The sequence below is a fragment of the Gymnodraco acuticeps genome, unplaced genomic scaffold (genome assembly GCF_902827175.1).
Source record: "Gymnodraco acuticeps unplaced genomic scaffold, fGymAcu1.1, whole genome shotgun sequence".
Taxonomy (NCBI): Eukaryota; Metazoa; Chordata; class Actinopteri; order Perciformes; family Bathydraconidae; genus Gymnodraco; species Gymnodraco acuticeps.
In genome coordinates this window covers 152,716-166,251 of record NW_022992289.1, presented here as the reverse complement: position 1 = coordinate 166,251, position 13,536 = coordinate 152,716, and the positions used below count along the sequence as shown (strand labels likewise).

Genomic DNA, 13,536 nt, shown 5'->3' with positions numbered 1-13,536 from the left:
GTGGAACTCAGATTGGAGGGTTACTGTTATACTAAAGGAACGATAGGTATTTGTACATGTATGTGAGGAAAGCCTCAAATCGCATGTATAAAGCATACTGTAAATGCAAAGACTATATGTGGGGACCCATAAGTCCCCCTGACCTGGACGATATGTGTCCTTACATTCTCTGCAAGAAAGCTGCATCAATTAGTAGACTAATTGACCACAGAAAATTAATCACCAGAATTTCTATAATCAATTAGTTGATTAAGTCATTTTTCGTGTAAACATGGCAGACAACTGCCTTTTTTATCCTCTCAATCTGTACTGACGTACCGATAATAATCAAGAAATGACTACAGATAGGCCAAAGATTTTCTTTTTAGGTTTTTAGAAACAGTTTTGATGTGAAATTGCCTCCAGAAAGCACTACAAATGTAATGGGATCCTTATCAAAGTGTTTTTTAATATCATTTATTTGTTTGTTTTTGCAGAAAGAAAAATGTATTATTTGCTGATATGATTTGGAGTTGGAGGGAGAGAGAAAGAGGGTTGAGATACACCAAAAGTCCCAAGGCTGAAATTGAACCCGGGATGTTGTGGTTATATGCTGGAGCTCTTTATCCAAAAACATCCTTTTAACCCCTTAAAATATAGGCTGTGATGTTAAGACCATAAACAAACAAATACACATTCTTTTTTAGAATAATTGGCAAATTTCAGTGTCAGGATTTTGTATATAATGAGCTCTAACTTGCAAACTACAGTCTGGTTGTTATACAAAGTGAATGAGACTGATCCTCTGATATCTGTGTGTGTGTGATTCGTATTTCAGTTGCAGAGAGAGCTGAGCAGCCGGCGAGGCGAAGACTTTGACGTTATAGATGGCGGCTCGGACCCGAGAGGCGTGTTTTCTCCTCAGGACAGTCCCTGCATCACCCCCCGCTCCCCTCGCTCCCCCTCTACCTCCACCCCACTTCCTGCCCCCCCCAGACGCTCCCACTCTGACTCCGAGGCCATGCTGGAGCATCAGGGGGCCGTGCGGAGGCTGAAAGGCCCCACGGAGAACCTGTTCCTGGACGCTCTGTCTCTGGACCCCCTCAGCAGCCTGGAGATCCCGCCCCCCTCCAGACTGAGCGAGAGCGACAAGAGGTTCCCCTGCATGATGGAGGTAACACATCCACCAAGTCACTTTTACTTATTTAAAGGTCCAAGTCCACTTTTTCATGTCTTTTCTACATCAACACGTGTCGTCCCCTCTGTGTAAAGAGATTCTGAACGTTTCAGGAGAATAATTCGTTTTCATTTTTGGATGTGAGGGAAGAAGAAATTAGGTCAAAATTGAGCATTTAGGATACATCACATTACACTCTAGGGTGTTAGGCATTTATCTTAAGCCATAACATCGACCTAATGGCATTTTTTTTAGACATTTCATAGATATTTTAATAGGTGAATTAGTCCTGAACAGCCAAGACAATTTCCTCGGGTGGCACTCAAAAACCTGAACCTCAAATTGCTAATATTTGTTTTAGTTTTAATTTATTCTTAGATCTTTTTTTAGAAGGTTTCCCTGTTTTCTACAACATTGGATGTAGGTCATTGTAGCTGTAAAAAGAATAGCTATAAGCTTATATAGCCGGGGAGGCGAGCAATGGTAAAAAGAAAACCTCTGATATTGAGTTTGAAGATTTACGAGAAAAAAACTTGAATCTTTTCTTTATTTTTTATTATAAATTCACAAATGTAAGAGAACAAAACTCCTCTGAGAAATGTGGTGGCAAAATTAAGTGATGTGATTCATTCATTCAACGTATGTCAGAATACATTATTTATATATATATATATTTTAACTTACAGTGGCACTTATATGCCATAGTACATTTCAAATAACAGATATTTAAACATTTCAACTGCTGATTTCTCCGCCTGATGTTACCTCCTATAAATCATCTTACACTGGAAACGTTCTCACATGATTGATCCGTTGTGTTTCAGGCCCTGAATGAGATTTCGGAGAGAGACGATGATCTTGGCAGCCCGAAGGACGACATGGCTGTGGGCAGTCTGCTCAGGTAACATCATGAAAAAGAAATCAAACTGAGTATTTTATGGGTAAACTATTCTATAACAAGCTGCTGCATATTAATAGATGTCAGCAGTAAACACTTGCTGCAGATTTTCCAGCCTCCTGCTAAACTTCTGTTGCTCATACATACACATGAATCCCTCCGGAGACCGGCTGTGATTTTGCCCCTGGTGAACTTTTGTGAAACTTTCTCAAGTGGCGGGGAAGTGATCCAGCTCAGTGTGCTGTTAAATCATTCAAAACAGTTTTAGGTTAGTGTATTTGTATAGTACATTTAAGACACAAAGGCAATTTAAAGTGCTATACACGGGCAATAACCCATTCTTACAAAAAAAGACATTGCAAATACACATAATGGTGCAAGAAGTGCTGCAGTGCAATGATAAAATAAAGTTAAATGACCTCTGGAAAGGCGTCATTATAGAGAAAGGTTTTCAGCCTCGATTTAAACGAACCCAGATATTCAAACTTCTTGAATATCTGGGGCTGACCTCAGATATTCAAGAAGTTTGTTTCAGGTCTGCGTAGCTTAAAAACTCAAATCGAAAAGATAATTTGGTTGAGATGTTGTTTGCTTTCATTTTCCTGTTTGAAGTACATTTTGATGAACTGTTTGTGCCTTTGTGTGTTTTCCAGAGCCAAGTCAGTGTGCTCCATGAGCGACTTCCAGCGGTTGATGGACAGCTCGCCGTTTCTCCCCGACAAGACTCGCCACGATGATCTGGGCCAAGACGACGTGACCCCTCCTCTGTCTCCGGACGACCTCAAGTACATCGAGGAGTTCAACAATAAGGGCTGGGACTTCCCATCATCTGCGTCCGGCTCGAATCCTGCCCTGGAGGAGTGGACAGACAAACCTCCAGCCTCCTGGTTCCTCACCACCAGCGCCACCCTGACCACCAGCACCCTGAGCGACCCCGAGCACTGCCTAAAGTCCCCGCTGAGGGGCACCGGAGGGGGGGCTGCCGGGCTGGGAGTGGAGCAATACGACGTGTTGCTCCACAGCCCCACCCGAGCGGGGACAGCTGAAGACCCAGACTTCCTGTACGCCAAAGGGACCAAAGCCAGGGGCGGAGGGGAGGAAGGTGGGGGGGCCAGCGGGCCGGACGAGGTGTTCAGCGGGGGGAGGTGGACATGTGGGCTCCTGGAGGGAGGGGGGTTGAGGACTTCTCCTAGTCAGCCTCCTATCTGCCCCACTGTGGGCTACACTTCCTCTCTGGAGCTGCAGTTATCGAGGAACATGAGTGACGACATGAAGGAGGTGGCGATCTCCGTCAGGAACGCTATCCGATCCCCGCCCGGGCCCGTGGTGCGAGACACCGCCTGCCAGACCAATGGACTCAGCACCCGAGGCACGCAGACCACCCAGACCATCAACGTGGGTCTGCAGACGGACCTTCTGAGGACCCTGACCAGCAGCCCTCACCGCTGCCTCACCCCTAAAGGAGGAGGCACGCCGATCTCCTCGCCGTCGCGCAACACCAGGAAGATCCAGTACTCTCCAGTGGTCCAGAGTAAGTTTGAGCGGCCGTGCTGCTCGCCAAAGTACGGCTCGCCAAAGCTCCAGAGGAAACCGTCCATCACCAACAGCAAGGCCGATCTGCCCAGCAACAAAGCCCCGACCCCTACCACGCCGCAGAAGAGCAGCAACGAGTCTGCGTGGGCTCGCTCCACCACGACCCGCGACAGCCCCGTCCACACCACCATCAACGACGGCCTCTCCAGCCTCTTCAACATCATTGACCACACACACGTTGCCTACGAGCCCATGCCCAAGTTCAACAAATCCCCCAGTCGCTCTCGCCCAATCACAGAGTCCATTCCAGTTCAGGGGGCCATCGCAGTGGACCCCAGGAACGAGTGTTTACGGATTGTCCGAGGTCGTTCTCCAAGCCCAGTGCAGCTGATACTGGAGAACGTAGAGGGGGGGAGCATACGTCAGGATCTGTCCGCCCCGCCGGGATACACGCTGGCTGAAAACACGGCCCGCATCCTCAACAAGAAGCTGCAGGAGCAAGGACTCAGAGACGAGAGGAGGCTTCAGACAGGGGGGCAGAGCGGCAGCAGGCAGGCGGACTCTGACAGAGGACAGTCCGGATGTATAGAGGTAAATATACAGGCAAACCGGATCCATCGCTTCTTCACTCATTTGATCTGGGGTCCTTGTTTTATGAAGCAAAAATACCTATGACTTGTGGATTGAAGATAAACTTTAAAGCATCAGAGAGAAAGCTGAAGTTGTAATTTGACTAAAATGTTGTTTTTTCTCAGATCGAAAGCACTGACTGATGCAATGGTAATGTCAAAATATTTGACCCTCTTCAAAAATACTGAACTTTTCATCATGGCTGTACACTCTTTAAGGTTTCTTCTTCTTCTTCTGTACTTTCTTCTGCACTGTCGTGTCTTTCTTTTTTATTTCTGTATCTTTAACTTTCAGTGAGGCCCGACCGAAACCTGATTTATGCGTCTGATGATTGGAGAAGTGAAATTAATGATCCAACAGTAATGATCTGAGTAAGATCATAGCTACAGAGTTAATCCTTATCAGAAACTCTCCAATTAAATGTTTTTCAGTGGTTCTTGAGCTCCTCTATACCAAATGAACCAAAGAAAAGCGATAATTTCACTCCTTAAAATCAGTGCTCTGACACATCGGTTGGGCCATTTTCACCACCCATTCAGCTGACTTGTGGGAAAAATAAAAGACGGACAGAAAACCATCTTTCTGGTCATGGTTGAATGATGAAACAGAAAAAGAAAAGTGCTTTTAGTTTACTGTTTGTCCTGGCACGCCTCTATAGACAGGTTACAATTCTGAAAAGTAGGTTTAAACTGTATTAAATCTCTACATTCAAACAATATACCAAAGTCTTACTGTACATATAAACCCATAACATTAACAGTGAGCAACATAATCCCACATATGGTGGTTAATATGTCCACTAACATGCAGGATTGACCAGCTGCTGCTCACTGCAGAACAAACTAGATTACGTCGGATATGTGATTTTATAGTAATATACGGCTGGACTTAGATCAGTTATTACTGTTTCTATGTGCCTCAAATAGATAAACACACAGTCGGGGTATAATATATCTTTAAAGAGGCCTATTCAAACTATTTTAAAGGTCAACCAGTAACCCGAACGCAATGTTGGAATAGTCGTGAAACAGTAAACTTACTGGAAAAGTTAGTTCACTGTCGGTTTTAGCTGATCCAGTTTATTAAGACTGCTACTTTAATGGCGCTTTTCTACTGCAGGGCCTCGCTCGGCTTAGTAAGGTATAGTTAGGCCTTGTTAGGCCAGGCTCACTTTATGCTGCGTTTCCATTACAGTTTAGGAACTGGGGTAGTAACTATGGTAACGCAGTGTAGGCGGAGCCATGGCGTCATCTTCAATGAGAACCCCAGAAAAACAACACAGCCGTTAGCTATTAGCCCTCAGAGCTCACAGCTCCTCATATCCGTTCAGAAACTAGACAAAAGTTAAACAAGTACAAACCACAGACTGCCTGTGTCATGGAGAATACAGTCGCTGGTTTATTTATGTCTGTAGGCCGTTGTTGTGAGTGTGGACGGTCGGAGCATATACTGCGTTAGCTTAGCCGATCTCCATTTAGAAAACACGCATTTTAAAAGGGTTTTTCGCCTGCCGTCTGTCTGCAGACTTGTCAAAGCATTAATTCATGATTTTTACTAACCGGTATCAGTATGTTGTTACTTCGGCATCATTTTGAAACGTGTATTACAATTAAATTACAGTCAAATATGTTCATTTTGTTGTAGTTGCCAGCGATTCTCTCACTAGTTTAGCATACTGAGCCCGGTTGTTGGCCCGGAAAGAACCTCGACTTTGGAGAGCCAGAAAACTGTGAAAAAGTACCCGCTAGCCGGAACTACGCCTAGTGGAAACGTAACCAAAAACGGGCCGGGCACGGCAGGCTTAAACCGCGCTCCGCGCTATGGTGGAAATGCACCATAAATGTGTTGTCCTATAAAATGTCAGACAACAATGGAAGAAGCTAGCATAGTCCTGTAGAGGTCTGATCTGCAACAGTGACGCCTTTATATTGTCATATCACCTGACCTTAGTTCATTTGTAGATAATGTCATTTATTTCAAACACTATCAGACTGTCCTGTGTTTATCTAAATCAAGGTCCCAGTTTTTTTCCAGGTCTAAAGTGAATGGGTGTGTGTGTTAACTTTCCAAACTGAGATTCTTTATACACTGTATCTTCTGGTAAACCTTTGATATGTCACACGATTTGACAAATTAACATATCCCGCTCTATCTCCCCCCCCCCCCCCCCCCCCTCTCTCCTCCCCTCCCCTCTGGGCTTTATCTCCCCCCTCCCCCCCTGTGCTCTGATCCAGAACCACACTGTCATACTAACAACTCCTTGGGGACTCTAACTCTGCTTGTCTCCGTGATGTAAGTTCCTCCTCCTCCTCCTCTTCCTCCATGAACCTTTGGCAGTGGGTCCACCAGCCAAACGGACCTCTCACCTCCCGCCGTGCAGACCCCACCCTCCTCCTCCCTCCTCCTCCTCACCCTCTTCATTAATGCATGCTTCACAGGACGGCAGAGTGACAGTGTGTGAAGCCATCGGAGTGTCATCTGTTTCTTCGTTTTAATGCTCGCATGTTCACTTTCTTTGTTGTAGATCATTTGTTTGTATTATTTAAAGGACCATAGTGGTGTTTTTTGCATGTTTTAGTCCATTAACCACATTAATCACATCTGCTGTTACATAGTGCCATACCATACATTTAAAATGATTCGGTTTTAACACCAGTAAGGTTAGAAAATCTATTTTAGGAGACTTAAACAGCATTAGTGTGTGATGACGGGATTATTCTGATGATCCTAGGCTCCTATTGGAGACACTAAACAACAAAGGGAGATTGGCAATTCAAATGCATTATGAATGATTAAAACCCATTCATTCCCTGTGGATATCTCAATGTCTAAAGTCAAGAAAACTGCACATTTGAGGATCTAGATTTTAAAGAGTGTACATTTAAGTAGGCTTAAAGCTGTTGGTGATTGTTTGCAACATGTTTACTGACAAACATGCTTTACACATATGACAAAAAAGTAGTTTAGAACGTAAAAATCCTTTGCAATGGTCATTTAACCCATAAGGACCCAGTGTCACATGAACTTTAAACGTTATGGAAAGTTCCTTATTCAGCTTTAGCCTTTACATGAAGTCCCTCAGACACACTGAACAGTCTGGTGGGTCATGGTCCAGGACATGTGATTTTGTGTTCCCATGACAACATGTCCAAGATGTCCATGTGCCAGGCTAACACATGTGACATAACGAGCTACATTTCAAAAGCTTTTTTGTTTGTTGTCAAAAGTAAAATTCAAGCCATTTAAGAATTAAAATGCTTACATAACATGTCCTTTATTACATTAACCTGTTTTGGAAACATTTCTTGATCAAATTGATATGAAACAAATGAGACAAACATTGCTGTGTCACATCGGGACGTTAACCCTAAACTTTCACAGTAAACCCAAAGCGACATATATGCACAATTAGAAATATGATTATGATCTGCTCAGTTAATTTAGCTGATTCAATTATATTGAGTTAATATGTTCTTATTCTTCAATTCAAAGAATGTTCAAACTAATTTAAACCAAAAAATCATCCTCATTAATTAAGTTAAAAATAAGAGTTATTTCACCATTAAAGCCCAATGTGACCATTATGTCACATTTCAGATATTTGACACGAGGGGCGGTTTCTTGTCAGAAATGTGTTCTAGGTGGTCTATTTAGTCTAAATGATGTTTCCCAAAAGTAGAAATGGGTCCGGGTTCTTATGAGTTAAAACTGGGAACATGTCTGCTCCTTTAATGACAACATTACTTTGACTAAAACTGAAGCATTCACTGTAATGGGGTTTGCATTTGAAGCAGTTTCAGCAAGTTGATCGTCATACCAAACAGAGAAGAGATGTATTGAATGTGGCTGTAATGCAGACATTTTAATGACTTTAATTGGATAGATCCTGCAAAAAAGTCGGTATGGTCCTTTAAAGCAAACTCAGTCCATGTGATTCGAGAAGAGACTCTTTAGGACGCTTCTCTGGAGGCCCTGTACCACAGTTATCTGGTTGTTACTCTAACATTGTGTTTCTATCAGTCAGGTTTTCTCTCAATGTTTTTACTTTCTTCACCCATTTTTGTCCATACAGTGTTTTTCTTTTCTCTTCCCTCTTACAGTTCCTGCTAGTCATTTCCTCTCACACTAACAAGTCCTGGAAAGATTATCCGAAGAAGACTGCTGCTAATACTCATCCCTTTCTATACCGTGTGATGCTTGGTGGATATGAACTGCTTGTTGTGGTCCATTCTGCATGCTTAAAGGGAAAATCCACAATCAGAGACTCTTACACTGCTATACAATATGATATCAGTCTGTCAGTGCACATTTATGATGAGTTAGTTTCCTAAAGCTCTGTTACTAGAATATAGTGAAGCCTAAATTCCATTTCTGTTCAGAAGTTTGCGTTGATATACTCTTTCTGTACAAAAACAAGTAAAAAACGTTTACGATTTTCACACGCTAAAGAACTCCTGCAAGAGTCACCAGGATGGCCGAGTGGTTAAGGCGTTGGACTTAAGATCCAATGGGCATATGCCCTCGTGGGTTCGAACCCCACTCCTGGTATCTTTAAGTGGACTATTAATGAACAAGCTAATTGCGAGAACTTGTAAAATCACGAAATACCATGGAGAGTGTAAAATACATGTGTGGAGTTATCACTGCTACAGAGTGGAGTCATATTAACTTGGATAGTGTAACATAGCTAATGTAATAGCTTTCTCCATGCTGGACTCTCTCAAATGTCAGCTAATAAGAAGCTTTCTGATTGTAGTGGTGGCGCCACAATTAATTTGCAACTCCCTTTAATGTTGTTGCGATGAACTCTACTCTACTATTAGGGGACATGGTAGGTGTTCTAGCAAAGCAAAAACAAGTTGGCTTCACAAATATCAATTAAGTGAAGGGCAGAAGAACTGGAGAAAGCTATTAGCTGTTTTACACCGTCCAAGTAAATATGACTCCACTCTGCTGCAGCATGGATCCCTCCCGACTCTGACAGGGTATTTAGTCTTTTTTTTTTTAAAGTTCTTGCAAATAGCCGTCATTTTCTGTAATGAGTCTTATGCTTCTAGTTGTCTTAAAGTTACCAGGAGTGGGGTTCGAACCCACGAGGGCTTATGCCCATTTGCCTTAAATAACGCCTTAACCACTCGGCCATCCTGGTGACTCTTGCATCGTTACTTTAGCTACAGCACTTTGATCTAATCAGTTAAATCACTTAAATCAGTTACATGAAGTGCAGAGTGAGGTATATCAAAAGTACATTTATAATACATGATCAGGACGTTTGGCTGAACAGATTTCCATTTACTGCCTGTTCTACAAAGACAAATTGTATTTCTTAAAACTTGAACAAAGACCATGGTGTCTAATGCTAATCCTGATGTTTTTATAAAAGGCCGTAAAAAGGTAAGGTGGATTTCCCCTTTAAAGTTGATCGTTGACAGAGAAGTTGATGTGAAGCTGTTGTCCAGCAGCCTCTCTTGTGCACTGACTTCCTGTTCACTGGTGCATGATATGTGGTCTGATCTGATGTTTTAGCATCGCATAGTAAATCTTGTATTAACCCACCAGCCGCTCATTAAACGACTACTCGCCTGTGTTTCCGGTGTGTGTACACAATCCATCAGTTCATGAACAAATTATTTATTGATGGAGACGCCGCACATCAGTCTCGCAGTTTGTGTAGCACGTCATTTTCTTCTGGGAATATCTTTTCATCCGTCTGACCTTCTTCAGTTCATCCTGCCATCGCTCATCATCGTGTCATTTCGCAGCACGAGAGTTGCTTTGCGGGGTCAACGTCTCCTATCCTTCACCCCAAAATCTAACGCCTGGAGAAGATCTATTAATAAATCAGACAAGTGGCGTTATCATTCAGCCAATCCCACTCTGACATCATTCTGACGGGGGAGAAAAACTCACCCACCTGCTTGTCTCTCATCTCTTCGTCCTCCTTTTTCTCACTTTTTCTGTTTTCATCCAGGAGACAGATGTATTGCAGTCTCTTATTTCATCATCATGTTTACCACAGCAGAAATATACATCATTCTGAACCCATTTGTTTGCATTATTCTGTGTCAAACACATCCATCATTGTGACATACATCGATTTTAAACACACACACCAGGACAGTTGATCCTCTATGCGACTCCAGCTGTGTCCTCTCACAGCCTGCTCTCCTATAAAAGACATGTCCATACATTGATACTGCATTGTTAAATCAGTATCGAGCTAAACGTATTTTCTTCCCAGATAAGTTTGTTTTTGATCTCTAATGCATTTCTTTAATTATATTTTAAGACTATTTTATAAACTGCTCCACTAATTTAAAGTTATGCTTTTAAAAAGGGCGGTACTGATTGCTTAGGAAAAACAAGACACCCTTATACAATGACACTCCCGCTTAGACATCATTCTTGTTTTTGACACATTATTCAGTCATATTTTGTTTCAACATTTTAAAACATATTTCATACGTCTGCCGTCTGCTCCACTTTATTTATTAGCTAGGAAGCGAGTAAAGCCTACAGGTGTACTCTGTACCTGTGAGGGAATCATTCTGTCTTACTCCTAAGATATTTAACCTTTTCTGTGTGTTGACGTTTACGACCAACCCTGGCTCTGGTATCTCTCTTAAGGAATGGGAGGCTCCAGCTATCTTGATAAACCAGTTCAACTCTCGGTCACGAAATGGTTTACGGCTGTGGGAACACTGGCTTCGAGGCCATTAAGGGTCAGACGCAAGTGATTCAGGGTGCCCAGCTGTTTAGTATATCTCCCCAAATATGTTGTTTACTCTCTGAACTAGTTAAAAGGGCTATCGAGAGAGAGGCGCGGGGGATTTGACATGGCAACCCACCCGTGCAGTCAGAACCTTTGACTGTGTGACTTGTGATGTGAATTTCTCCGGCCGATGCTTGTATTAAAGATCCGTGTTTGACATTAAAGCTCCAACTCTCCTCGTGTCTCTCTGAGTCCTAACTCTCCATTGCTGCAGAATTTCCCCTTACAGTACTGCTCTTACTTCAAATGATGCTTATAAAAAAATCATTCCTGAGAAAAAGTAAAAATCCTTAATATAATATATAAATATAAAACTTCCTCCTTGACATAGCCTACTTCCTCGGTCTCCCTGCTCATTCACTTTCATTTCAAATCTCCACTTCCTGTTTCACCTCGTTGCTGCCCCCTCCTCACTGACAGCTGCTTCTCATTGGCAGGACCTTCCTCGCTCTCCAGTGGCTCCTCCTCTGGACTCCTGCTTTCTGAGACCGGCCCGTCCAGCTAACCGCCGCCCCCCCTCCCGGTGGGCCGTCCGCTCCCCCTCCCCGAAGTGGAGCGAGGGCACCAAGAGGAGGTTCACCTTCCCGCCGCCGGGACACCGCAAACCCATCCTGGAGGGCGAGGAGCCAGCGTGAGGCCGTGCTCTACCTCCTCTCCTCCACCGCAGCCTCAAAGACCCAGTACCTCAGAAACCCCCCCACCCCCCCTCAACCCTACAGACTCCCCAGAGACGGAGCCTGAAGGGGGGGTCGGGATCCACCCTGTAGCACCAGCTGACCATCGAGGAACCAGAACTTCTTCTTTTTTAGAAGAACCTGGAATGTACTGTAATATCATAAAAAAAAAGATTTACATTTTCCATAAAAGGTGCCTGCACACTTGAGTTAAACATCGCCCCACATGTGTGTTCATGTGTTTAAAACATATATATTTTAGTCACAATTCTGACTTTTCCAGGTGAAAACTAGGTCAACCGATGCATTTGTATGAATTTTACGCAAATGTGTTGCATCTGTTTACAAATGTTCCGTTTCTTTTTACGTTGTCCTGCATCCAGTCAATATCGGTGTTCTTTTCAATGAGAACACACCTTTTGTTTCTTGATTTCCAGCCTTTAAAGCTTGACTTTCTGTTTTATTTCAAGAGGAGGAAAGACAACACAAGCAAACAAACAAAAAAAATATCTGCTTCATCGGGTCTGAAGCAGAGACACATGATGTCATTTCTGATGTGTTTCTTTCTTTTTTGGGGATGAATGTTTCACTCTGTTACCGCGTAGAAGAAGGGTGACAACAAACTGATTAACCTTATGCATATTGGAAGGCAGTTGTTCGAATATCAGTCAAATATCTGCATGCCTTTTGAACACTAGCACTTTAGTGCATGTACATACGAGCTCTAGTCATTTGTGATCACTCGGCTCCGCTGTGGGAGGAAAAAGAAAAAACACGTTGTGACGGAAACTCCTGCCGAGCTGTTGTTTTTGTTGTCACATGATTTGCAAAACAAGAAGAATTTTTAAGTGAATTATTGTACCTACAGGCTGTCTTTGTACAGTTGTTACTATTGAATATCAATTACTTTTTCTTTTGTCAAGAAAAATGAGATTGTGGGGATCAAATATGAATGTTTTAAATGAAAATCTATGTCAAAAAAGTCTAACGAGCTATAGTCTTATGTAAATACTAAATGGAAATAAACATGAATGTGTATTTACAATAACTCCTCCTCATCTGTGTGTGTTTTTGCATCTATATCTCTTCATGATGCAGGTTAGATATACAGCTCATGATAGAGTACGCTCTTTCATTAGACCTGAGTCTGCGTTCTTGGCAGAGACTGATGGATGTGTGTGTGTGTGTGTGTGTGTGTGTGTGTGTGTGTGTGTGTGTGTGTGTGTGTGTGTGTGTGTGTGTGTGTGTGTGTGTGTGTGTGTGTGTGTGTGTGTGTGTGTGTGTGTGTGTGTGTGTGTGTGTGTGTGTGTGTGTGTGTGTGTGTGTGTGTGTGTGTGTGTGTGTGTGTGTGTGTGTGTGTGTGTGTGTGTGTGTGTGTGTGTGTGTGTGTGTGTGTGTGTGTGTGGGATTACAGGATTACAGACTCACACACACACACACAGTGAATGTGAATAAGAAGATTGTGTCCTCCCAGAAGTGAAATCCTGTTGCATCATGGTCATATATGTGTCACCTTACTGATGATACTCAGCTTGTCACGCAAGACAAAAACCAGTCACATGCATCTACACTGAATTATTTAAACATGACCTTGGTGGGGTGTATTGCTTTTTATTTCAAAATACAGGAACCTTCTAGCAACAGATACTTTTTCCCTCCAGACATTTTGCAGTAGAAAAAGTGTTACTGTAACATTAACAATGTCTATGTTCAATTCAATTGTCCTAATTATCCAGCATTATATCTAACATAAGCTAAATGGAAAACTGGCATCATTGATTTCATTATTTACAGATAGAGATAAAAAAGGGACCATGCATTGTGTCTTCTAAGGAGGAGGAGTTTTTTTATCTATAACCTCAGGGGGTAATGT

At 42.8% G+C, this 13,536-nt stretch overlaps 1 protein-coding gene and 2 non-coding genes across 3 annotated transcripts in view; 2 read left to right on the top strand and 1 right to left on the bottom strand.

The window, feature by feature from the left end:
* The window catches only part of LOC117540848 (microtubule cross-linking factor 1), a 79,186-nt gene extending 66,475 nt beyond the window's left edge, over positions 1-12,711 (top strand). Inside the window, exons 12-15 of the mRNA XM_034207731.1 lie at positions 818-1,153; positions 1,981-2,057; positions 2,708-4,178; positions 11,427-12,711. Of these exons, the coding sequence (XP_034063622.1) occupies positions 818-1,153; positions 1,981-2,057; positions 2,708-4,178; positions 11,427-11,624 (2,082 nt within the window). The 3' untranslated portion in view covers positions 11,625-12,711. The remainder of the gene's footprint in view (positions 1-817; positions 1,154-1,980; positions 2,058-2,707; positions 4,179-11,426) is intronic.
* Positions 8,683-8,765, top strand: trnal-uaa. Its single transcript has one exon. It is a non-coding gene; the product is annotated as a tRNA-Leu (tRNA).
* On the bottom strand, positions 9,287-9,366 carry trnal-aag. The gene has a single exon. It is a non-coding gene; the product is annotated as a tRNA-Leu (tRNA).
* Positions 12,712-13,536: the final 825 nt, after the last annotated feature.